The sequence below is a fragment of the Mustela nigripes genome, chromosome 1, assembly GCF_022355385.1.
Source record: "Mustela nigripes isolate SB6536 chromosome 1, MUSNIG.SB6536, whole genome shotgun sequence".
Classification (NCBI taxonomy): domain Eukaryota; kingdom Metazoa; phylum Chordata; class Mammalia; order Carnivora; family Mustelidae; genus Mustela; species Mustela nigripes.
Window position 1 is genome coordinate 232,444,145 of NC_081557.1, and position 27,948 is coordinate 232,472,092.

The 27,948-nt window shown below is 36.4% G+C and overlaps 1 protein-coding gene across 1 annotated transcript in view; it reads left to right on the forward strand.

Annotated features, from left to right (window-relative positions):
* The first annotated feature begins 1,308 nt into the window (after positions 1 to 1,308).
* Positions 1,309 to 27,948, forward strand: part of DTHD1 (death domain containing 1) — a 67,275-nt gene continuing 40,635 nt past the window's right edge. Inside the window, exons 1-7 of the mRNA XM_059395927.1 lie at positions 1,309 to 1,781; positions 4,224 to 4,839; positions 8,607 to 8,934; positions 11,508 to 11,687; positions 12,977 to 13,221; positions 24,990 to 25,154; positions 26,881 to 27,170. Coding sequence (XP_059251910.1) covers positions 1,511 to 1,781; positions 4,224 to 4,839; positions 8,607 to 8,934; positions 11,508 to 11,687; positions 12,977 to 13,221; positions 24,990 to 25,154; positions 26,881 to 27,170 — 2,095 coding nt within the window. The 5' untranslated portion in view covers positions 1,309 to 1,510. The remainder of the gene's footprint in view (positions 1,782 to 4,223; positions 4,840 to 8,606; positions 8,935 to 11,507; positions 11,688 to 12,976; positions 13,222 to 24,989; positions 25,155 to 26,880; positions 27,171 to 27,948) is intronic.

The following is a 27,948-nucleotide window of genomic DNA, read 5'->3' on the forward strand; positions in this document are numbered from 1 at the left end:
TAAATACTTATTTCAGGAGTTAAAGGAAAAGGAAAGAAAACAAGAGTAAAGAAAATTGAACAAGAAAATGTTTAGTGTTCAGAAGAAGGTGTAAAATTTTAAAACAATGTGACCCATGATGTGGTCTGAACTTGTATCTCCAAAAAAATCACCTTTTTGGTGAACAGGGCTTCACTGCGCCCCTACTTCTGCACAAACTTGGTACCTTGCTGCATACTTCTCCTTTCCTTTCCTCGAAGGCTCTTCAAACCACAGGCAGCTGGGACAGTATTTAGGCCTGTGATATCATTCCTTATTTATTCACTGGGTTTTGTCTCCCTGTCTTGTCTTCCAGGCATCAGGAGTGCGGCTCTAAGAATTCCCCAGTTAGATGAGATGATGCAATGGCTGTGGAAAGCAGCAGTCTGGCTCTGCTCTGGAAAGCTTTCACTTCACCAAGTACTTCTGAGAGAACATGTGTCTGTATGGAAGGTACTGCCCTGTCCCTTGGGTGCTGTGTTCTCTCTTATCAGGAGAGGGGAGTGGGACTGGATGGGAGGAAGCAGGCTGTCCTGGGTTCTCCCCACAACACCTCCCCAAGTTTCTCCTGTATCATGTCCTGTGTTGCAATGGCCTCATGCGTAATTTCCAACTGAAAGGCCAGTGGTAATGAGAACTTGTTGCATTTGATTTTTAATTATACAGGGTGCAGAGTCCTTACTAGTTCAGAGAGAGTCACCCTTTGGGTTTGCTTTATTTTAGGGAAGGGGCATTTTATCTAATTAGAGAGAAAGTATCACAGAGTTAAGAGTCCAAGCACCTATCTCAATCATACTGCAGATTTGCCCTATAGGAAGGTACTAATTAGATCTTCCCCAACCGATGCCAATAGACTTGCCCCAGCAAAGAAATCTTTTCTTAAGTCTTTATTATAAAAAAAATTATAAATATATGCTAATTAGAGAGACTCGTAATGACCTTGCTTATAACGATGTCCAGCTTCAAAAAGTAAGTAGCAACCCATCTTAATTCATCTGCACACCACTCCCACTCTCCCAGATTGTTTGGCAGCAATTCGAATGTCATATTACTTCATCCATAAGTATTTTGAAATATCACATAGGAATCTTGTTGGCGATATTGTTAAAAGGTTTACCTTTGATTAATAGTTCTCATCCTGCAACAGAATCTTTATTTTGTTGCCTCCAAACTTGAAAGGCTTGCAGGGCTTTCCATTTATATATTGAATGTGTAATTCTTACATGGAAAGTGGAATGGTGTGAGCTAGTTCTATTCCTGTGATTAATCTATTCTGTACACAGTGGCACCCAGGGTGTGGGAACACCCCTCCTTGGTCACCTAGTAACTTCACTGGTCAACAAGAAGCTGAATAAACTATTATATTGCAAGAAAGTGCTTGGCTGGCTCACTTGGATCATCTCCTAGATTTGAAGCACTATCGCCAAGTTTGAATTTGCTAAACCTTTAGGCTTTGCTGGCAGAAAAGAAGCATTCCACTCCTAGAGCATACATGGATTCAGAGGACATGGGCTCAAGCAAACTAGGAAAAATACTGAAGCAGATTTGGAGACAAAACCTGATGCTACAGCAGGCCCTCCTGGGTGAGAACCCTGGTGAAGGGTCTGGCGGGGCCACTTGGATAGCCACAGTGGTCTTTCTGGGTCAGGAGCTCAGTGGGGCCCTTCACCAACTCTTGGAGCACGCTGCAGGCACTCTGCTCTCTACCTGCCAGCAGCTGTATGCACTGCTCGACAAGGAGAATCAATGTATCCGGAGACAAGGCAAGTATTTCTTTGATTTATTCTTTCTCTAAGAAATGTTGGTAGGGTAGGGTGCCTGGGTGGCTCAGTGGGTTAAGCCGCTGCCTTCGGCTCAGGTCATGATCTCAGGGTCCTGGGATCGAGTCCCGCATTGGGCTCTCTGCTCAGCAGGAAGCCTGCTTCCTCCTCTCTCTCTCTCTGCCTGCCTCTCTGCCTACTTGTGATCTCTCTCTCTGTCAAATAAATAAATAAAATCTTAAAAAAAAAAAAAAAAGAAAAGAAATGTTGGTAGGGTAGTCGCATTGAGAAGTACAAAGGAGCATGCAAAGAAGGCTAAGACAGAGACTTGTCCACAAAGGACCAACAATATATTAGGGGAAATCAGGTAAGACAAATGCACAATAATGCAAGGGACATTAAGGCCAGTCCCATTAAAGACATACAAAGGAAGCCCATTAAGACTTCACAAGCAGGCAAGATTCCATTTTCAGAGTGGGAAATAGGGAACTTTGCTGGACCAGATGCTGTATTTAAACTGAAGCTTAAGAAATGAATTGGATTTACGCAGCTGGAAATTACGAATCTTGAAAGAGCATTCCAGGCATGGTTATTATTAACAGGATCCAAGATTAAAGGTACGAAAACATCCCTAGTTTGAGGTAGAACAAGCAGTTTTTCTAGATTGGAATATGATATTCCATGTGTAGAATTACTTGCGTTTGAAACCATTATTGCAAAAACACTAGAAAGACTGGGCTGCGCTGAGCTATAGAATTGGATCTCCCTCCCACACATACAAAGAGGGGAGCAGGTTCTGGGAATAGTCCCCACTGGGTATAACGGATGCTGAGAAGTATGGCAGGAAGAATACTGTGTCTGATACATATGATCTCAGACAACCACAGTTACTCTAGATAAAAAGGTGGGTGTTATCATGAAATCCAATTCTAAATAATACACTGTCAAAGCAAGTGCATAGGTCTTATCAATCAGGAATCCAGGGGATAATGTTAAGAAATTATCTAGGGGGCAGTTGGTAGGCATCAGGGAAATTTGCCCAAAGGCAGCATGACCCAGAAAACAGCATCTGGAGCTTGTAGCCAGGACTTCAGTCTCTGGAGAGAATTGAACAAGGTCCCAGGCAACATATTGAGACAAATACTTATTCATGGAAAATGACAAGGACACTGCTTCCAGAAGAGGAAAATAAAATAAAGACAGTCTTAGGTACAAGACATTAAAAAAAAAAAAAAAAGCACAAGTTGTCAGATTGGAGCCCAAAGATAAACCCAGACTCGTCAAAAGATGACTTTTTAAAAAAATTTTATTTATTTATCAGAGAGAGAGAGAGGGGAGAGAGCGAGCACAGGCAGACAGAATGGCAGGCAGAGGCAGAGGGAGAAGCAGGCTCCCCACCAAGCAAGGAGCCCGATGTGGGACTCGATCCCAGGACGCCGGGATCATGACCCGAGCCGAAGGCAGCTGCTTAACCAACTGAGCCACCCAGGTGTCCCTCAAAAGATGATTTAATGATGATTCTTAAAGTACTGACCTATGGGGCTATAAAGTACATATTCCTTAGTTCAGAATTGAATTCTAAAGATTGGAGAGTTGCTAAGCCTGCAAGAAGTGGTCAGATGACTTCAGCTGTGAGCTGTAACCTCAGAGGAAGGATGGACAAAGACGAGAATGGCAGGACATGGGGATGGAGTGAGAGACCATATCAGAGCACATCATGGGGAGGGTCTACATCAGCATGAAGAGGTTTGACTTGGTTTAGCAGCCTCTGAGTAGCCAGTGCATGCTCTTATCAGAGACTCAGAACCTGTACAGTTGGAGCTATTTTTTGGAAGGCCAATTTGAAAATTGTAAATGATCACAGGCTCAGCAGGAGGAATAGTGTAAACAGAACTTAATTCCTACAGCAGCCAACAAAGCACCTTATAAAATGTAACATCTGTGCCAGTAGAAATAGTGTAGCTGTGGTATGCCGGCTACCCAAGTCTCATCCAAAGTGTTTTGCTAAATTTTACGCAAATAATTATAAGCGGGTCATTGATAAATGATATAGTACATTCGAAGGAGAAGAACAATTCTCAAAACCATACTAAATCATCAAGGAATTATTGAGGAAGATGTTGATTTCAATTGAAGAGTTTTATGGATGTGATGGGGTCATTGTGTCTGCCTTAAACATTCAAAGCATTTTTATGAGCAGAAGGGATTAGACTTGCTCTTTGCCACTACAGTAAGAAGCAGTTTGTCCCCAATTCCTAAGTATGTTAAAAGAGTGACAGTTGTGCAAATGACTTGTCTTTCAAGAGGGAGGTGGGTTTAAATGCCTGGTAAGGGTCTTGATAGGTGTCTAAGGTTATCTTGCCATACCTCATTAGATGTCAGTGGAGAAATATAATTTGATTCAGTTTTGTATTTTGTTCTCTTTATGTATCTGTGTGTGTGCAGAAATCTCTACTTTCATAGACTGTCTCATGAAAATAAACGAATATTTGGGGAGCACTGCTACACTTCTAAAGAAAGAAGAAAAGGAGATGTGTAATTTATGCGGCATGCATGATGAATGTACCCCACTGCAGACAATGTCCACCATTCACGATATCAAAGCAGCAGACATTGCTGCAAGAGGGCAACAAAATGTCATAGAAACAGCTACTGTTTCTCCCACAAATGAAGAGCAAAGTCCTTATACAAACCAGGTCCAGTTAAAAAAAAATAAAGCACATATGAGTTCAGAATCAGTGGGGGAAAAAAACAATACCTCATTGAATGGAGATGTAATAGAGCGAGGGGAGTCACAGAACAAAATGTTCCCTGATAATGATGAAAATGAAGACGATGAACAAACAGTACACATGACTGTTGAGAACATAAATGGCAACAGGGAAGGGATGCATGACATAATCCAGACAACAGAAAGACAAATTCAAGAGACCTCAGAGAGCCAAAGAGAAGATATTACCACATCCTCAGTAACACGTGATATCTCCAGCAAGTATCAGAATAATCTTCTTTCCAATGATTCAGAGAGTCTAAAGCAAAAGAATAACATAATGGAAAAGGAGTAAGTAAATGTAAAGCAGAGGTACTTGTATATCCCTGGTGATAAGCATGTTTCTGTAGTTATTATACATAATATTTATATATGATGATTTTATTTTTCCATTTCAGATCTCCATAATATATTGTAAATCAATAATTCTGTTTAAATTATCCCCGGTAAAGTTATGTGACTGCTATTACCAATATTATTTAAAATTTTAGGAAACAAACATTAAATGTTTCTTTAAAGGAAGAGGATTCCACTATAGAAGAAAGTCATTTAAATGAACAATTGTCCAGAACATGAACGCTCTTCTAAATCACTACTCTTTCAATTATAATAAGAAAAAAGCTAGGAAGCTGTGGAAAGTTCAAATACTAGGAAAACATTTTCTAGCCTCAGATTTATTTTAGCTGTATCCTCAAATAAATTCTCATGTTTATTTTATTTATAAATTATCATAAATTCTTAACCTGTGTCTGTAGATTCTAGGGGGCATGAGTAAGCTTTAGGCAGTTTTTAAAACTGAATGTATGTTTTCATATTTATTTTATTTTCTTAGAGATGACAGAGCCTTTACCAGATTCTCAAAGAGCCCCTGACTTAAAAAAAAAAAAAAAGTTGAAATTGACAGATATACTTTATGAATTATTTCCCTTAAACAAGGGGATAATCATCCCTATTTGTCCAAATAAAATAAAATATTCACAGCCAAAGTTTTCCTGCAAAGATCACACTCTTAGAAGACAATGGGGAGTAATGAAAAGAATCATTGCTTTGGGAATCAGATGGACTTAAATTTTATCTCCTTATTTATTTATTTATTTATTTTTTTAAAAAACATGCTAGTTTTGTGATCCTGCTCAACTTGCTTCATTTTTGAGTCCTATTTTCTTCTTTTCAGAAATAACATATACTTCCTGGGTATATTTGGTAAGGTCAAATGAGAAAGTCACATAAAGAGCCTAGCACCACACTCCTTTGCACCTGTTCATGCTGAGTGGATTGTGAGTGTGCAATTGATTTCATTCTCAACAACCCTCACTTTCTCTACCTCCCACGTGCTTCCAACCTTCACTTAACCCCTCTCCGCCATGACATATGACATATGATGCTCTTTTCAGGTGTACGGTACAATTTCCAGGGCAACACCACAACTGAGTCTTCAATCTCAAGCAACTCATTTTGCTATTTTGACCTTATTTATCTCATCATTAAAACGAAGAGGTTGAGTTAGGTCAGCTGTGAGGTTCCTACAGGGCTGAGAATCTAATGAATTTTATAGATATCCTGGAAGTACATTCAGAGCTTGACAGACCCCATAGCTTTAAAGAATTACTGCCCCTGCAAAAGAGGTACTTAAATTAGTAAATATGTAGTTGCCCATATCACTTGAGAAAAAATTAACACTTCATATTCTCACATTCAGAAATGACTCAAAGCATCAGCTAATGAGTCACTGCTGAACCACTCCCTCTAACACCTCCCTTAGGTGTTCCCTCCTTGGTGATTTCCTCTTTGTAGCACCCAAACCGATTGTGCTTGGCTTGCGTTATTTATAAAGATGACTAGTCCTTTCAACCCTTCAGGCTAGGAAGCCATCAGGCCACTTAAAATATGTGTATCATAAACAAAACCTCGCTGGGAATCTCTTGTGATTCCTCCCTGGATAGCTTTCTGTAAGAAACCGATCTCGTCTAGTGTCCTTGTCCTAGTGTTTACAGACTTAAAGGAAAACAAGAGTAACACAAACCAATCTGATTACTTTAGCTGCGGGACTAGATCTCTTTGACTAAGGCTAGAGGAAACGGAAGTATTTATGGTTCTCTTTCCTCACCTCATCTGTGCTTTTAGTGCAGACACTTTTCAAGGCACGGAAGAAAATTATTTTTAAAATTATACAAGGCTGGGTCACTGTATTCTCTATTAAACAATTCAGAAATTATTTCTCATTTTTTTGAAGTACCATCATTAGAGAATATACAAACAAACCAATGTACTGAGTAATTTTTCTTCCAACTTTACAGGTTCAGAATTATAAATATAAATAAATAAATCTCTGCAATTTCAACGTTTTTTAAAAAATATCTATGTTAGAGGGCATTATAAAATTCAGTTCACTAAGAATTGAAAAATAGTTAAAACCTGATTATACTACAAGTGGGTATTAGCATGCTATTTTGTATTGATCTTCTCATTGATATTGCCAATATTTTAGCCATTTCACTGACAAGAAATGAAAAGTAGAAAGAACAGGAGAAACTCAAGCTGGTAATTTTAATATAGAGTTGTAATTTATTGAGCATGAAATTTATGCTAACCCCCTATTATAAGAAGTTTAAATATTTTATCTCATTCCTTCTTCAGACTATTCTGAATTAGGTATTAGTTTCAGTTTGTAATGAATAAAGAAGCCAGTGGTTTGGAATGATTTGAGGATATTTTATCAGAGTTTGGGCTTTTGTGCTAAATATAGGTGGATTCAATTATTGATTCTATAGATCTGCCATCAGTGTAATTTTCAACAAGTGAAATTTTCTCAGCCTAGTTTCCCTATCTGTAAAAGGTGTAAAAAAGTACCTGTCTGACTCTCTAGTGAGGGTTAAATGAAATAATGTGGTGGCACCTGACTGACTCGCTCAGTAGAGCATGCAAACCGTAATCTGGGGGTTGCAAGTTTGAGCACCATGTCAGAAAGAGAGATTACTGAAAAATAACAAAATTAAAAAAAAAAAGAAATAATGCATAACCTAAAATCTGGTCCATAGAGATAGCTAAAATATTGGCTATTTTTATAATAATTATTGATGTATAAAGTCAAACAATGACTGATCTCAAATTTCAATCAAATATTTAAGACCCTAAAACCTCTGGCAAAGGTGATGGTTATAAAAAGCAAGAGTACAAAAAATGGTCAAAATAAACTTTTGGATCAATTCTTCAAGGATTGTAAATATTTTGCTTCTAATTTTAATAGTTAATGATATGTTCACAGTACTTTTGTACCTTTCTTGGGTTTTCTAAAAAACATAATAAACATCATTTGATATAATGCATTTGGATAATTCCAATACCAGATATGTATTTATCCCCTATCCTCAAAATTCAGTTAATGATTCAGGTATTAGTACTTAGTTTTTCAAGAAGCATTAACAATCTTCAGATTCATATTGTAAAATGAACACAATGGAGAAATCAACCACTTAAATAATAATAGTAATGTCAATAGTAATAATAGTTCATATATATAATACCTACTATGTTTTAAGCATAGCTTTTTAATTACTTAACATATACTAGTTTATTTAATTCTCACAGCCTTCTTATGAGACAGGTATTGTTTTATTATAATTTTGCAGTCTAATAAACTAAGGCACAGAGAGTCTGAGTACCTTGCTAAAAGTTGCACAGTCAGTAAGTGGAAAAGTTGGGATTCACAGGAAGACAATGTGGCTCTAGAGCTTGAACTTATTTATATATTTGTTTTATATTTTATTTTAATTTTTAAAATTTTTTAATTCAAATTATAGTTAGTTAACATATAGGGTAATATTGGTTTCAGGACTAGAATTTAGTGACTCAGGACTAGAATTTAGTGACTCATCAGTTACTTAAAACACTCAGTGCTCATCACAAGAGCCCTTCTTAACACCCATCTCCCATTTAAGCCCACCCCCTGCTCACCTCTCTCCATTAACCTGTTTGTTCTCTACAATTAAGAGTTTCTTATGGCATTTAGCCATATAATACATAAGTAATTGGAAAAATTGTTTATTTTTTTCCTGCAGGTATTTTGATATGCTGAGTAATACCAGCCCCCAAATGTCTTGTTACATTACGGCACCATCATATATTCTACAACATCTAGAATGCCGGATAGTTAACAGCATGAGTTCTTTAATAGTGAGTGATAGTGAAGAGTTGGTCAGTAATGTCATCGCTGTTGAATGCTCAGATATGGAAAAAAAAATTCCATTTCCAATATGCATTGCAATTCCATTTACTGCACGTTACAGGGGAAATTACAGAGACATCATGGTGAAAATGTCTGACATAAACCTTCAATCAAGTTACCTAACCCCAAATTCACTGGAAGGAATGAGAGGAAGTTATAAGGTTGGTAAATCCTTGGCTACATCTACATTTGCTCTTCGACTCCTTTACTAAATATTACTCGGACTACCAAATTGTGTGTATCTATAATTATCCCATTGGTAAAAAATGGAAGGGTTAATTAGATTAACACCAGTGAGTCCACAAACTTTTTGCTATCTTTTTATCTTTATGGTCAAAGAGCAGAAATCTTCGGCCAAACTTAAGAATGAAGAACTTGGGTCTAGGATCCAGCAACTGTTGTGTTTTCACCTGGGAAACAAAATCAAAATCATGGCTTAATTAGCTTCATGCCTTAGACTACCAATAGACTAACATTTAAATGTAATGGACTCTCTGTCTAAATTTAAGAATGTTGGAATCCCCAGATAATACTAGCTTTATTTTTTATCATTCATGAGTTGGGAAAATATGTTAAAAAAATAAAAAGATGAACATTTGTGTGTGTGTGTTCCTTGAAATAGTTTTTAAGTCTATAAATTGTGTTTTGTTTATACACAGAAGACAGTATATGTGGTAGTTAGGATGTGGGTTGTGGAGGAAGATAAGCTGGGTTTGAAATCTGGTTCCTGTACTTCCGTGCTATGTTGGTGTGGGTATATTATGTAACCTTTCCATGACTTAATTTCTTTATCTGAAAAATGAATACAATATTAGTTCCACCTGATAGGGTCATAGGGATTAAATGAATAAATGCACATATAGAGATAAAAGGAAGCCTATAAACACGTGTTAGTAGTTAATAAATTACCATTTTTCACGGTCAACTTATTGTAGTAACTCTGAGTTTCTCTATGGTCACAAATTCGTATGTTTTGAAGACAGGCTATATAAGTTATTAAACTCAGCATAGAGTTGATGGGAACTAAGGTTAAAGATTCTTCTGTGGACCACTGAATTTATTTTTAAACAGAATATTTGACCTTTTAGCTTTATGAAAATTGTTATTATTTGAAAAAAAGGGCAAAGAATAAATATTTAAAATTCCACTAAATAAGAAATGCTTTATAATATATCTCTTCTTCTTCTGATTTTTGTCTTTTCTGAGTTACAAACAAGGTTATAGAGTAGAATATGAAAGTGAATCCTGTTCTAATTATTTATTCCAATTCATATCACTAGCATATTTTATATTTAGTCCAGGAAGACTGTATGTCTAATAATCTGGTCTGCATTGCCCTTGACTATGGCTTTTTAATCTTAAGCAGTCTGTGTGACTGTCATTATAAAAGCAAAAATGGTTGACAGTGCCTGGGACTTTCACAAAATGGACAGCAAGATATTTTGTAAATGGATCATAAGAGCAAGAAGGAAAACAAAATAAGAGGACCATTGTCTACTGGAAAATATAAAAGCATATAACTTTTTATAGTTTTCTAATGGTAGTTATCCCTATTTTTAGCTCAAAAATTTTTAAACTCTGGATTGCTTCCAAAATTTTGTGTGGTTCCTAGGACATTTAAGAATTCTAATTCTGGAGTCAGATAAACAAACCATCATCAGAATTCTGTTCCTGACACTCCCCTGCTTAAAAACACTTCCGGTTCCCAGCATCTGCCAAGTAGGCTCTGAATGCACAACCCACTATCAGTTCCGGGAAGACTTTTTTTCTTACCTCTCACCATTTTCCCTTCAGCCAATCAATTACATTCATCACACCCTGAATTTTCCCAAGGACGGATTCATGAAGTGATATTGTGAAATGTCTTCCTTAGTTTTCAAATGACAGATTATTTTCCATTGCTCCATTGTGACTGTCCCTGAAATGTGTGTGTGTGTGTGTGTGTGTGTGTGTGTGTCTGCATGATTATCCACTCAGGCTGGGGCGGAGCCAGGCTGGGGTGGAGCCAGGCTGGTGTTTGGGGAGACATGAATAGACCAAATGACTTTTAAATCTTCCTCTTCATTTTTAAGCTTTGGTGAGTATATGAGTAGATAATTTTGTTTTCCTTTATGTACTCAGTTCCTTTTCTGTGTGATAAAAAAGCTTGAAATATGCCTGCATAGATGCAGTACAAATTTAAATGTCACGATGTAAAAATGAAACACCAATATCTATTTTCAGTCATTTGTTCCACTGCATGGAGAGAAACAGAGAAAATGAATTTACTAAGAGATTGTGAATTGTCAGAAGGAAGAATTTGCTGACAGAACAGGTGCTCTAGCTTTTGCATAAACTACCCAAATGATGACATTTGAGATTCCCTAAAACAGTGTTCAATTTTCTAGATAAGGACCAATATTTAAAGTTTATTCTGATAAATGAAGAGAGGATTCCAAAAATAGTTAATATTTGTGAAAACACTACTTGTGATTGTCCATTCACTATACATTTTGGGGGGGGGGATTTAATTTAAATTTTAAAAATATATTTAATTCTCTCTTTTCTGTCATGTAGTTCAAATTTGAGAAACTAATATCTACCTCTGCTTCATCTCATGAGATGACCACCCTTTGGAGTTCATGTAATCTTTCCCAACTGTGGGAGATTACAGGGATAGCAGATAGAGTATGTACAGCAGATACTCCCAGAACTGTGCTGTGTTAATGTACTTTCATGTCCTCAATCCATACAGGGGACCTGTGCTGAAGTGAAAGTGTACAAGTTGGGTATCTTTTCTGTTGTGTCCTGTTTAAAGAAAGAGTCCTTCACTGTAACAAAGAAAGGCCTTACTCTTAAGCCAAGCATGGATTCCCGAGTGTCCTTAAATTATCCTCCAGGAGTTTTCAACTCACCAGTGCTGGTACAATTAAAGGTAAATATTAAAAACTGGTCAGTTTCGGGGTGCCTGGGTGGCTCAGTGGGTTAAGCCTCTGCCTTTGTCTCAGGACATGATCTCAGGGTTCTGGAATCAAGCCCCGAATCAGTCTCTCTGCTCAGCGGGGAGCCTGCTTCCTCCTCTCTCTCTCTACCTGCCTCTCTGCCTTCTTGTGATCTCTGTCTGCCAAATAAGTAAATAAAATCTTAAAAAAAAAAAAAACTGGTCAGTTTCTTTTCATAGATTTTGTGGGTCAGTAAACATGATCCAAAAAGGATAAAGAAGATACAGCTTTTTATTATACCAGTAAATGAATTCTTCTCTTACTTCTAATGACCTAATATACAGTGTTATTAGTGATAAAGTGATAATTTAGAGCATAGCTAATCTCATTCTGAAATAAATCCCTGCTGTATTTGAAAACTTTCTTAGCTACGTGAGTGTTTGTGTGTCTCCTTCATGTTATTTATTGACAAAAATATATGTTGAGTATCTATGATAAAACTGATGCCAGACATTGGGACAATTATGAGTCAAGATTTGCATCTGAGAGGATGACAAACAGGAGGCTAATCAATGAAAATATTTATAATTCTGAATATTTCATTATACTTAATTATAAAACAACCCTTTTTTGAAATGAGGATTTAAAATATACAAACACTATTTGCAAGGTATACACAAGATGTAATGGAACATGGTTGCCCATTTTAGAAGATACACTTTCTCTGTATTTCTTGTTCTTACAGCCTGACTCTTCCCCCTTGCTTGCCTGTTTCTCCCAGTTATTGTAAGTGGTTTGCAAGAAAGAAAAAGTAAGGAAAAAACCATATGATGAGCAATTTACTCGTAGATATTTTCCATAAATTTGAAATTTTAGAATCATGCTAGCTATTTTTATTAGCCATTCTTATGTGAGAGGAAACAAATAAATATAGTCTTGTTTTTCTAGTTTCTGAAGATCACTTGATCTAACAACAGTTCTAATTAGAAATTATGTAAAATGTCTATTTTGTTTTCTAGGTCATTTTGTTGCCTACAATTAAGAGTGTTTCTCAGTTATTTATAACATAGGACAGGGAACCTAGATTTCAGAAAGACTTTGTAAAAAGGGGACCAAATGCTGTGTTTTTATAAATTAATGCAGTGTTGATTCTATCAACACTGCACAAGGAAGTTTATAAAACTAGGTTCTATCAAATTTTCAGAAAATTGGTTTAGTAATGTATGGATACTTTGCATCTTTTGTTATTAAAATATATGAATATATGTATTATTTTGTATAGGTTCAGCCAGTTGACCCATCCTTGGTGGCATATCTAAAAACACAGCAAGATACTTCTTACCCGGTAGTATCCACAAGCCCTCTGATCCATGTTAAGCACCCATCAATACATCCTTTCCAGAAGCCAGTCACTGTATTCCTACCTTGTGCTCCACACCCTGATAAAAAGACCCTTGGGTCTGAGATAGATCTTAAAAGAACAGCTAGTGCCACGACCAATAGGATCATACCTTTATACCTCAACCGGTGAGTTAAATCTTACTATCTCTGACTTGATGATAAACAAAGAAATGTAAATAATTGAAAAATGTAATTTTATGTCACATATTTAAATATCAGTATTAAAATATTATGAAACATTTTGAGGTGCCTGGGTGGCTCAGTGGGTTAAGCCTCTGCCTCAGGCTTGGGTGGTGATCTCGGGGTCCTGGGATCCATCTCCGCATCTGACTCTGCTCAGCAGGGAACCTGCTTCCCCCCCGACCCCCAACTGCCTGCCTCTCTGCCTACTTGTGATCTCTTTTGGTCAAATAAAAAAATACATAAAAATCTTGGAAAAAATATTATGAAACATTTTAATATAGAAATAAAATACTGTGGATTCATAAAAGGTAATAGTTTTAGCTGTAACATGCCCAAATGTGTGCTATGTGATAAGGCTGATACAGAAGAAGTAAAATTAAATCTTGCTTTCAAAGAAGTTATGATATGGTTGATTATAAAGATGTGGTATAGTGGTTTTAATTTCTATATTTAAGAGTGTTCTGTAAATGTCAGAAAAGAATTAACCTGAACCTTTCCAAAGCAAATTAAATTTGAGTCTGTTTTGCCATATAGGTAGATTCTTTCCTAATTTTTTAATTAAAATCCCCACTGATAAGAAAAATACGCATATTGAGTTACTAGCCAGAAATAAATTCAAAGGACAGGTTATCAACAAATAGGATACACACAGAATAATCCTGATCTTAATTCTTATCCTTTCATTTATTTTTTTATTTTTATTTTTATTTTTTTTAAGATTTTATTTATTTATTTGAGAGAGAGACAGTGAGAGAGAGCATGAGCAAGGAGGAGGTCAGAGAGAGAAGCGGACTTCCCATGGAGCTGGGAGCCCGAGGCGGACTTGATCCTGGAACTCCGGGATCATGACCTGAGCTGAAGGCAGTCGTCCAACCAACTGAGCCACCCAGGTGTCCCCTTATCCTTTCATTTAATACTTATTTTCTTTTCCTAATGAAAAATGTAGAAGGGAATTTCCTACTCTTCAGTTCTGAAGGAAAAGGGTTTTGTTTTCCTCTGAAAAACTGGAAGAGGGAGAAACAACTTCAGACACTTAATTGAAATGCTAACTACTATTCATTAAGAAGCTTCTGTGTGCCAGGATTCCTGTGTATATCTTCTTATCCAATCTACCCACCATCTTATTTTCATTTTATTAGAGAGAAGATTGAAACTCAGTATGCGTAAGAACTTGTACAAGTATCTGTATCTACCAAGTGGTGCAATCTTGGATGCACCCACATATCTCTAGATCTACTCATGACTCTGAGTAGCTATCATTTATTTAGTTTGAGGCTGCAAGGCTGGAAATTAAGAAGAGGATTATTTGTCCTTTCCCACCATGTTTACAATTTGGGGTACTGGCAATAGTAAAACATCAGGTTATGGCTGGGAGAAGAAATTAAACTTTCCCTCATGTTAGATCAGTGAGAGAGGGCATAAAAATATATATGTGATCCAGTGATACGTACTTTTGCTACTTTAGAAATATATATATTTTTATATATATAAATATAATAATTATTATCTAATAAATATAATATTTAATAATTTATGTAATAAATACAATATATAATAAATATAATATAAATATTATATATATATATATACATACAGTTGTAGTTTAGTTAATCCACATTCCTGTGTATCATGGTAAAGTAAAGTAACCTGGAGCTTCCAATTTAAAATGTACAGGCTAATAGATTAAGACATTGTGTTTTAGACATTTCCTGAAATACGTATATATATATTCGTAAAGACAAGAACTTAATTCTTAAAATGGATTTTACCAGTAACCTGTTGCTAGAATCTGGTATTTCTACTGTATGTAGAGGATGGATGGCAAAGGATTGATAAAAAATAATTTGTGACTGATACATATTTTCCATCATCAAACAAAACCTCTCCATTTGTAAGAAAGATGATAGAAAAATAATTTGTCTGTCCTTGGTTGTCTATTCCCATAGTTTGAGAAATATAAATTTATCTCTGTAATACACAGACAATCATCTTTGGGAACTGATTACATCAGTGTTCCTTTGCTCCTCTTTTGCTATACTTCCACATCCCTCAGAAATGACAGAGTAGAATGCAGAGAGAAATTAGAGACAGCATTTTTCATTGTCAAAACTGAAATTCCCCTAAGTATAGGGATAAGAATAGAGACAATAAGAGCCCTAGTAGAAATCATGCAGACGGTGGCACATTTTCATACACTTAATTGATTCAAAACACTTAAAATCCAGTTATCCCAGGTAGGAAAAGATGACACGTGGTAATCCAGATAAATGATAGTCAGTAAAAATGATTAGACACTGAAAATTGATTTCTAAATTATGCACATGGATCTGCTCTCCAGATCTAAATCTCTTAAAGAGATTCAAGTGGTTGCCAAAATGGAAGTGTGTGGATGAATATTTATTCAAGATTAAGGAAAAAAGCCCTACATGGTTTCTTAAGGGGGAGAAAAAAACTTAATACCAATCAAAAAGATTCCAAAAACAGAACAAAACCACAAAAATCAAATTATAGAAATAGGGAAGGAGAACATCGTCTTGACATTTCACAGTAACTTGAAAAATGAGAATCCCAGTTCCCTGGAGAGTATTATGGGAATCTATTTTGGAAACTTAGTAGTATCCAGTAAGCAAAATTTCTGAGAGGCAGAAAGCCATCAGGATACACCAGAGCAAGATGAGGACACAGGATGAGATAGAAAGATAACAAGCAGAGATGAAAAGGGACCCAGGTATGATAAGGAATCATTTGAAGTGATGTCACCTAATAATTATGGTTACCATCAAAGGAACAACCAAAACAACCATAAAAGATGCAATAATCAAAGGCATAGTTGAATTTAATTTCTTGATGTTGATTAAAGCCTTGAGTTAGAAAGTGCTGATTGATTACTAGACACAATTATGAAAAAGAAAAAAGTAACAATGCTTACATAGGCATGACTTGGGAAATGGAAATGTACTGTTTAAAGGAAACAATTCTGTAACAACCCATTTAGCAGAAACAGATTAAGTAAAAAAGAATAACATTAGTCTTGCCTCAGTCTCATTCATAAAAGCAAAATGCAGAAAGGAAAAGTCGATATGGCAAAGGATAACCCAAAAAACCCAAACAAACAAGAAAACAGCATGGGGATATTAAAGGAAAAAGATGATTAAATAAAATAAGCAGTTACATTAAATAGATATAAATGGGTTAAACATAATCTATACTATTGTTCATCCTATCCAAATCTCTAATACTTTTAATACCATCTATGCTATATTTGAGGTGATTTCCTTAGATTTGTCATGTATTTTATCATTTTTAAAATATTTTACTATTTTTAAATCAGCTGTTTCAACCATTCATCTCACTCATTGTAATACTAATTTTTAAAAGGCTATTGCTTTATTTTAAAAATCATTTTTTCCACGATGCTTTGTTTTTCATTAAGCTTTCCATTTCTTTCTTTATCTCCTTAATCATTGTAAACACACTCATTTTATGGTTTCATTCAGATTATTCTATCACCTACCTATTAACATGTTTGCTATTATCTATTAGCATGGTATAATCCAGAACATTGTCTATAATGCTGATTCTCTCCTTAGAAATCTATTTCCAAGTATTGATTATGATTTTTCGTCAGATCAGCTTTTCTTCTCCCCTTCCCTCCTGCCCAGAGCTGCTTTGCTTGTTTGTTGATTTCTTGAGCCCATGTTCTAAGAGAGTTTGGTTGTTTTTGTTGTTTCTCATTTCATGGCCACTGCTGTCCTTTTGGGATTCCAGGTTGATGACTTAGTTAGTTCCAGCTAATAGCTAGGGGCTGCATATAACGTGCCTGATAATATGTTCAGCTCCAGCCCCCACACCTGGTGTGAGTGCATGGTTGGTGGGGCAGCCTGTGTGTATGGAGGAGACTGATGACTGTGGAAGTATCTGTAGAATCAATTGCTCGTGTTCCCTAGGGAGAGAAGAGAATTCTAGCTTTTTGAGATTCTTTTAAAAAATATTTTATTTATTTATTTGAGGGAGAGAGAGTGAGCATGAGTTGGGGGGTTGGGGAGTGGCAGAGGGAAATGGAGAAGCAGACTCGCTGCTGAGCAGGGAGCCCTCTGGGGCTCTATCCCAGGACTTGGAGATTGTAACTTGAGACAAAGGCAGCCGCTTAACCTGCTGAACCACCAGTGCTCCTAGTTTTTTTGAGATTTTATTAATTTCCAGACCTAAGGGATTTCCTTTCTGGCTTTCGAGTTGCTCTCTGTGTGTCTGTGTGTTTAAGAAAGAGAGAGTTTTTGTCCAGCATTTCTATGTAGCAGGAAGATAACCATTTGTCATCAACTCTATTGGCCAAAGTGCAGATTTCTCTTTTTTTCTCTGTTTCTTTGCTACAGTATATACACTTTCTACTAGAAAATCCTTTTTCTATCTATGTTTACTTGAAGAACTCTGATTTATTCTGTAGTGGTAGTTCAACTCTTTCCTTACGTGTCAAGACATTCTAAAATCTCCAAGAGGGACTGATTTTTTCTCTCTTTGTGTCAGTCCCATTCTTTCTGCATATCCTATATCATACCATAGTATTATTAAATTCTCTTTTCCATTTAGCATCACTCAGCACAAGTACAACATAGTAGGTGCTCAATAAATGTTGTATGAGTTAAATAAATTAATGAATAAATTTGTGGAAATGTAAATAGTATTAGTAATCCTTCTTTTTTTAAACAATGTTAAATAAGTATTTTATAATAGGCTCTGTTGTTATTAGCACTAGATATGGTAGATGCATTTTCTCTATCCAGTGGAGCAGAAAACAATAAAATGGGGGTCAGCTGGGTGGCTCAGTCATTAAATGTCTGTCTTTGGCTAAGGTCATGATCTCAGGGTCCTGAGATTGAGCCCTGCATTGGGCTCCCTGCTCAGCAGGGAAGGCTGCTTCTCCTTTTCCCACTCCCCCTGCATATATTCTGTCTCACTGTCTCTCTGCCAAATAAATAAATAAAATCTTAAAACAACAACAACAATAAAATGGAACCCTATACCAGCTGTTTGTTTAACATTCTTTCATCAAAGGGTGAAAATAGGTGAACATTTTCTGTGGAAATAGGAACACAATGAAGCACTCCATACCTCATAAAATTAAAAAGATAAAATCTAGTTGAGGCCAAAACATAATCTAAATAAAAAAATTAAATGTCTTTATTACACCACATTCCTTTATGTCTGAATGATTTCTGGGAAAAAGTCATCGAATTATGAACCAGAAAAGTTATCTTGACAATAATAAAAGGTGACATTAACTTATTCAATAAAAGTTTATTCCATATTATATTAAAAACATTTTATAGAATCAAATGGGAAAACATTTTTCTTCATGAAAAATGCTATTTCTGCAGAATGTTGTTGGTTTTAAGATGATCTTGTTCAAATGTAACATATACGAGAGTCATATATGAGAATATTTGTGAAATAGATATGTCATATCACATGAGAATAAAATAGACCAGTCGGTAAAACTACCATGTAACTTAAGAAATCAAAAAGAGATGATTCCCCAGAATAGCTGACACAGGAGAAGAACAGAGTTGGAAGAGGAGCACTACCTGATTTTGAGACTTACCTTATAACTGTAGTAATCAACGCAGTGTGGTGCTGGGGAAAGAATAGGCGAATAGATCAACAGAACCCAATAGAGAGCCCAGAAATAGATTCACATATATATATAGTTAACTCATATTTGACAAAGGAAAAAGGCAATGCAATGGAGAAGACAGTCTTCTGAAGAAACAGTGCTAGAACAAGTAGAGGTCCACGTGCAAAAAACATTGAATCTAGACACAAACCTTACACTATTCACAAAATTTAACCCATCATGGATTATAGACATAATAACAATAATTATAGACATAAGGGCGCCTGGGTGGCTCAGTGGGTTAGTCCGCTGCCTTCGGCTCAGGTCATGATCTCAGGGTCCTGGGATTGAGTCCCGCATCGGGCTCTCTGCTCAGCAGGGAGCCTGCTTCCCTCTCTCTCTCTCTCTCTCTGCCTGTCTCTCTGCCTACTTGTGATTTCTCTCTGTCAAATAAATAAATAAAATCTTTAAAAAAAATAATTATAGACATAAATGTAAAATGCAAAACTATAAAACTCCTAGAAGATAACGTAAGTGAAGACTTAGATGACCTTGGGTATGGTGATGACTTTTAGATAACGACACCAAAGGCATGATTCCTGACAGAAATAATTCATATGCTGGACTTCATGAAATTAAAAATTTCTGCTCTGGGAAAGAATATCAAGAAAATAAAATGAGTCACAGATTGGGAAAACATATTTTTAAAAGACACATCTGATAAAAGAGTGTTTTCCAGAATATACAAAGAACCTTAAAACTAAACAATAAGAAGCAAAAAACCTAATTAAAAAAGGGTCCGAAGACCTTAAGAAATACCTCATCAAAGAAGATAGATAGTTGTCAAATAATCTGAACAGATGCTTTATGTATGTCATCACTGAGATACAAATTAAAGCAAAAAATGATGCATCAATACACATCTTAATGCATGGCCAAAATCCAGAATACTGACAACCTTAAATACTGGTGAGGATGTGGAGCAGCAGGAATTCTTATTCATTGCTGGTGGGAATTCAAAATAGTACAACTGGAAAACTATTGGTTTCTTACAAAACTAAACATATTCTTCTCCTAAGCACTTCTTGCTATTTATCCAGAAGAGTTGAAAACATGTCACACAAACACCTGCATAATTTATTCATAATTTATTTATTCATAATTGTCAAAGAAGCAACCAAGATGTCCTTCAGTGGGTGAATGGATAAATAACATCCACAATAGAAAATTACTCAGTACCAAAAAGAAATGAGCTATGAAGCCAAAAAAGACGTGGAGGAATTTTAAATGTATATTACTAAGTGAAAGAAGTCAGTCTGAAAAGTCTACATGATACATACTGTATGACGTTTTGGAAAAGGCAAAACCATGGAGACAGTAAAAAGATCAGCATTGTCAGAGGCTGGAGTGAAGGAAGGACAAATAGGCAGAGTGCAGAAGATTCTTAGGGAGGTGAAAATACTCTGCATAATATGATGATGGGTACATGTCATTCTATATTTGTTCGAACCTATAGAATATACAACACAAAGAGTGAACCCTGAGTTAGACTATGGACTTTGGATGATTATGCTGTGTAAAGTGTAAGTCCATGAATTATAACAAAGGTGCTGCTTTGTTGGGGGATAGTGATAGTATATTAGGTATGCATATGCGGGGGTAGGAGATAGAGAATCTCTGTACCTTCCTATCAATTTTGCTGTAAGCCTAAAACTGCTATAGAAAAAAAAGGATTAAAAAAAAAGAAACTATCCTTGAAAAGTTCCCAGCAATGTCTATTTCTATTTGTGGAGCTTTGGAACAGAACTTTTTTTTTTATCTTGGGAAAAATCTTCTGAGTATCTTTTAATTTTGTGGCATGAAGTCATTTATCTCAGAGCAATGTATTGGGGGCACTGTTAGACCTGAAAAGGGCAGTCTGGAGTGCACATCTGCTGCTTTGTCTACTCAGACACTTTATTTTTTGGGGAATTGTATTACATATTCTGGAAATTGTTCTTTCCATCTATGTGAAGATAATGGGATTTTTCATGTTTTTCTATGTCTCTGTTAATTATAATTGAACACTTGAACATAAATAGGCCAATAAAATTCCCTTAATGCCTGAAATTTTGAAACAGAAAAAGTCCTTAAAAAATAGCAAGGTCAATTATTCTTGAATAAATAAATTGATTTAATAAAGGTTGATTCTGTTTTAAGGATCTCTTAATACATCAGAATGTCTCGTGGAGTGTGAGCAGGTGCTCTTCACTATTAGGCAGTACTAGATATGGAAGTTTGCTAATAGCATATAGACAAGGAAGGGTTTGTTTGCAGAGTTGTCAGGAACAGCTGGAATAAGCAAGATTGCTGCCAAATCATTTAATTTCAAGATGAGGTATATGCATTATCACATTAAAGTCTGAATTTGAAGAGATGGATGTGTTTACTAGCTTTACTATAATAATCATTTTACAACATATACATGTATTAAATCACCACATTGTACACCTTCTACAATATGTCAGTTACATCTCAATAAAGCTGGAAAAAATGAAATCTAATTTTGATCTTTATATCATTAAGGGTTTTTAAATTTTTATTTTAAGTGTCAGAAAAGGAAGCTCAAAATTTTAAGGAGAAAGAAATTCTTTGGTTCATGTAAATAAAGTCTGGGGATATGTTTATCTTTACATTTCCTCTTAAACCAGAAAGTACCTAGTCTCTCTCTTCTCTTTCTTCCTTTCTCTGTGCCAATTCCATTCTCTGACATTCTCTTGTTCCTCATGCTGGCGATAGCTACATCTTGATACCTGCATGTCCAGTGGAAATGGTGAAGCTTCCCCATGGATATGCATAAAGGCCCTGAGAATTATTCTTACTCTAAATCAATTACAAACCCATCCCTGAGCAGATCACTGGGACCAGAAGGATGATGCACTATACAGTGCAGGCTAGGTTAAGTTATGGCATATTAACAAAAGCCTGAATACCCAAGGGCTGGTTATAATCTTTATATCTCACACATGCTGTGTTGTCATCAAAGGCAGGCTGCTCCTTGGTTATCCTTACTCTAGGACTCTGGCTGAAAGGCAGCCACTTTCTGGCTGCTGTCAAGTAGCAGAAGAAAAAGCTTTGGATAGATTCACATGAGTAATTAAATGCTTGGTCTCCAAGTGGCATTCACCGTTCATTAACCACAATCAGTCATATGGCCCCACTCAACCACAGGGGACAGGAAGTGCAGTTCACTCTGGAAAATGGTATGGAGGGTCCTCAAAAAGTTGAAAATACAATTACACTATGATCCAGCAATTGCACTACTGGATATTTACCCGAAAGATACAAATGTAGTGATCCGAAGGGCCATCTGCACCCCAGTGTTTATAGCAACAATGTCTAAATAGCCAAACCATGGACAGAATCCAGATGTCCTTTTACAGATGAATGGATAAAGAAGATGTGAGATATATATATATATATAAAAATATTTAGATATCTAGATAGATACAGATAGATATAGATATCTAGATCTATATAGATATATATCTATAGATCTAGATATCGATATCTAGATCTATAGATATATATCTATATAGATCTAGATATCTATATCTATCTGTATCTATCTATATATATATAGAGAGAGAGAGAGGGAGAGAGAGAGAGATAGAGACATATAAAATGGAATATTATACAGCCCTCAAAAATGAAATCTTGCCATATGCAACAACATGGATGGAACTACAGTGTATTATGCTAAGTGAAATAAGTCAATCAGAGAAAGACAATTATCTTATGAGGTCACTGATATCTGGAACTGGAGAAATAAGGCAGAGGATTATAGGGGAAGAGAGGAAAAAAAATGAAACAGGACAAAATCAGAGAGGTAGACAAACCATAAGAGACTCTTAATCATATGAAACAAACTGAGGGTGGCTGGAGGGCTGTGGGGTGGAGGGTTGGGGTAACTGGGAGTTGGACATTGGGGAGAGTGTGTGTTGTAATGGGCACTGGGTATTACATAAGACTGACGAATCACAACCTAGCATCCCTGAAATGAATAAACAATTATATGTTAATTAATTGAATTTAAATTTAAAAATAATTTTAAAAAAGGAAGGGCAGTCCTATCATATGATCAGAATGGGGGAAAATTGTATTTTTTGCCAAATGTATTAATGAATGCCAAATGCACTATTTAGCTCAGGTTTTACATCCACCTTGACCCTGGAGTAGCACCATTTACACTACAGTGAGGAATCTATAAGTCCCCACAAAAATTTAAGGCATTGATAGAAAAAAAAGTAAGAATTGTCATAAGAAGAAGAAATCAAAAATACATTTTTTAAGCCAGTTTCTAGTAAATGGTCAAAGTTTTGGATTCACTTTGAGTGTATCTTCCTGTGTTAATAAATTATTAACTTCAAAAGATTACAAAATTCACTGTATTTGTAGTTTTAAAACAAAACCCCAAAACTAAATGCTATTTCTTCACTATCTCCCTTATTTTAAACTAGTCGATTCCCTGAAGGAATCAGAAGAGTCTAAAGTTTTCAGAGTGGACATTTTAAATAGGATTAAGTTCCTCATTTATGTCATAAGACAGCTCAACTTGTAACACTAAGGTAGATTTAAAGCCATAACTAATTCTTTTTTTTAAAGGTTTTATTTATTTTTTTGAGAGAGATTAAGAGAGAGAGAGCATGAAAGCAGAGTAGGAACGGAGGGAGAAGCAGACTCCCCTCTGAGCCGGGAAACTCATGCAGGGCTCGATCCTGGGACTCTCGGATCATGACCTGAGCTGAAGGCAGATGCTTAACCAGCTGAGTCACCAGACACCCCCCACCATAACTAATTCTATTCACAAATAAAGATGGGGGAATGGGGCTTCATTCTAAGTAGCTAGCAAAAATGGTTCTGAAACCCTCGTGAGTAGTAGCATCATTAGACCATTTTCTCCACTCCAACATGGTCAGTATGGAGGACTTCTTCCTCAGTGAGTAATATAAACCCATTTAAGTGAATTCAGGAAAAGAAAGGTTTATTGTAAGGACATCTCTAGGACTACATGAATTCCATCTCTAGGACTACATGAATCCTTTCATTGTGATTTTTCTCCTTTTCTCTTTTAGCATCTCCTCTATTTTTCCCTTCTTACTAATCTCTGTGCTTATTATTTTCATAATCCAGGGCAGTGCAGCTAAAAGACAAGTTATAATTTCTGAGCCTCTTAGACAAATTCCGAAGAAAAAGAATAAAATATTTTTCAGTGCTTAAAATTGGTCTACTGTGAGTCAGTCCAGCTCTGGCTGATGGAAGGTAGCACATGATACATACAACTGCCCCTTTTAGGGGATCTGAGTGGAGTAGGTTAAAAAGGAAGGAGCACTATACAAGAAAGCTAATTTCTATGTCTGCTGTAGGAAGTAGGATGAGAATTTTTTTTTTTTACGATGAGAATATTAATGGCATTAATGCTTAGTATAATTATAAGTGCTTTACAAATACTGATTTCATTCCATGATGTAGATACTGATGTTGCTCCCATACTATGAATAAGGAAACGGTGATACAGAAAGAACAAATATCTTGTCCATGGTTGGATAATTAATAAGATGCAGATTTACCAAGGATTTGAAAGTAGAAACTCTTGCTCCCAAGTCTGTGATCTCCCCTATCAGGCACCTCTACTAATCTTGGCTCTCCTAAGGCATTTGTACTTACCAGCAAGTTTATTCATGTTTTGGGGTTTTCCCTTAACTCTTGTCAGTAATAAAATACTTCTCGTTCTCAAAAGCTTATCACAAATGTTAACCTTTCCACTTTGCAAGCTTCCCTGAGCCTTTCCTTCTGCTCTAAGCCATCCTGCACATTCCCTTAATTACCACACTGATCACCTTGTCCTGTGTTTGGATAATACAGTAATCCTGTTAGCTTCTGCAAAGCAAGGGCTGTATGTTTCTTATCTTTGTATTCCTGGTGCCTGGCATAATTACTGGCCCATAGAATACCACAATGTATTGTTATTGAATTATTCGCTTAATGAAAGAATGAATGCCTTAAATAAGATTTATGCCACGCAAATTTTACCAGTCTTTCTTCTGTTACCATTATATAGGACAAAAAGCGCTTCGCTAAGAAAACCTGGGAACAATGCCTGTGAACCTTTGAAACTACTGGGATTCAGAAGCCAAGACAGTGATTGGTTTGGTCTGGATGATGTGGTGGTGAGAAACATACAGAGTGGCTTGGTAGCATTTGAACTGTGTGAACATTTAGAGAGGTAATACAATGGTAATCACTAAAAGTTGATGATACTATATCCTGATGACTTACAATTGATATTTATAGAAATGGAACTATAGGATTAAATTTTTTATTCTTCAAATAAGCGTACCGATAGTTCTTCAGAGTGTGCTTCAAACGTCGGCCGGGATTGATACGAATACGCTGTCTATAATTTCATTCATGAGAGTTTCATAAGTGCTTTTGGAAAGCCCTCATAACTTAGACCTATTGTTTAAGGTTTCTTTTAACTCCCAAATAGTTTTAAAATAGCACCTTTATTTATGAAATTCCATAAAGACAGTAATTTGCTGTTCCTACTATGCTCATCTCATAACTGTGTATATGTAAACTGAATTTGTTATTTCTGTGTCCTCATTTTGCTTTCTCATTTCCATGCTTTCTAGACAGTTCATTATGAAAAGGGTTTTAGACACGTTTCAAGCTCGTGAGGAGCAGACACTCGTAAAGAGAAGGCAATCCTATGGCTAAAGACAGCTCTTATTTTAAAATGGAAGATCTTACATCTACAATTGTCTTGGGTCAAAAATGAAGTCTAAGATGAGAATTTATTGATTTATTGAGGGAGAACTCTTAGATGAATCTTGTAAGGCAATGAAAGAAATAAGTAGGGCAAAGGAGTAAGATCGGAAAACCTCTGGTTTCAGTAGAAGTTTTACCTCAGCCTGATACCTCAGGGAAGCTCTAGAACATGAGGACCGAGAAAGAGGACTTTATACCCCTGCATCGGTCAGTCCCTGTCTGTGGGTACAGGGATGTTCTGGCTGAGGGGGCTCCTGTAGGGTAATTCTCTGGAGAAAAGTCGGGGGAAATGTGTGAAAGGGCAGTGATCCAGCTCAGAGAAAGGCGTATTTATTAGTCTGCCAGGCTGCCCTAAAACAGTCCCACAAACTAGGTGGCTTTGACAACAGGAATGTATTGGCTCATCATTCTAGAGGCTAGAAGTCCAAGATCAAATTGTTATAAGGTTCCTTCCTTCTGAGGACTATGAGGAAGGATCTGTTCCAGGCCTTTTCCCCTTGACTTTTAGAGGGCCATTGTCATGTTCACATGGCGTTCCCTGTGTATGCATATTTTTATGTCCAGATTTCCCCTTTTTATGACACCAGTAATATTGGGTTAGGATATATCTACTGACCTCATGTTAACTTGATTACCTCTGTCAAGACCCTACCTCCAAATAAAGTCACATTCTAAGGTACTGGGGGTTAGGCCTCCAACATATGAATTTAGGTAGAGGGGATAAAATTCAACGCACATCAGGGTCCATTCATAACCATCCTTACCACACAGAGACAGAGATAAAATGTTGAATCCCCACTTAATTGTGACCTGTATTCTTTGTCCCATTGGTAGTAAATGGATGATCTTGATTATCTTTCTCTTCTATAGTTTGAAGTAATGCTCTTTGGTAATGCCAGATAAAATATAATTTAGAATATGCTGCCATATTTAGAGCTGATCTGAGACTGGGCAATTGCTTCATCTATAAACATCTGTTTAGAATTTGGTTTGGTTTCAACATTCCCGGGCTGCCAAGAGTTGCATTAACGTCATTCACAAATCTAACTTTTGGGTTTTCAGCATGCCTGATTTCGAAGAATGTTGAATGGGATTGGCTCTTTCCTTGGGTGTTATTTGTTATGAGTATATCTTTGACGTGGCAGGTGGCCCTTATGTCATGCCTCTTTGCTCCCATGCAGGTTTGTTGTGCTTCATCTTTCTTCCAATGTGGAAAACAGCCATTTGGTTTCTTTTGTGAAAGCTCTGGAGGAAGCCATGCTCAGCACCACTGCTTGTGCTGTACTGTGCCACCAGAAAGACAACCCCCGGAGAGTAGTTATCCTTGTGGTGCCCTCTAAAGATTTAAGCCAGGTGCTTCGGGGCTTGCGTTTGGAAGCGTTCAGTGGTCCCCCGGAGCCATCGCGTCCCTTCCAAGTAAAAGAAGGAGACCAGCTTCTTTTAAGATTTACTGGAAATATCTTTGCTTCAAGTAAGTATAAAGACACCTTGTTGTACTCTCTATGGGCTAACAGCTGCAAACTTCAGAAAGAGTTTGTTAAACTTGTAGGACTAAGGACACTTCCAAAAAAGTGAGAAGAGGCCTTTAAAAAGTGGGAAGAGGAAAACACTTATTTCTTTCTTCCTTTCCAGCCTCTTCTCTTATGAGGGGATGAATGATCCTTATAGACAGACTCTAAGTGACATTCTTCTAGGAATAGTCTTCTCCAGGATTACTGAGTCCAAGCTAGAATCATCTCTCTCACACAACAGGGCAGTTACCTCCTAAATACTCCTCTGCTTCCACTATTAGCCATGTGAAATCTAATCCCACACAGGAACAATAATAACCGTTTAGAACTATAAATCATACTTTATTGCCCCATCATTAAAACCTTACAGTTATCTCTTAATTTACTTAAAATAATAACTAAACTCTTCCTGATGTACTACGAAGAATCTAATCTTGGATCAGTGGATTCCCAAGAGATGTGTGCATAGAACTATATTCCAGTATAATTATCTTATGTATACTTCCACTTACTTCATTTTATACATTTAAAAGACTACTCTGAGAAGCCAATAGGTTTCACCAAGTTCCAAAAGGGTCCATGGCACAAAAGTGGCTAAGAACCTCTCTGATCTAGAAGACACTCTGCTTACCTCTCACCCTCATATTTATCTGGTGCTTTTTTGCTTCCATTATAAATCTTACCACAACTTGAAATGATTTTATTTATTCACTTATTTTTCATTCATATACTTGTGTT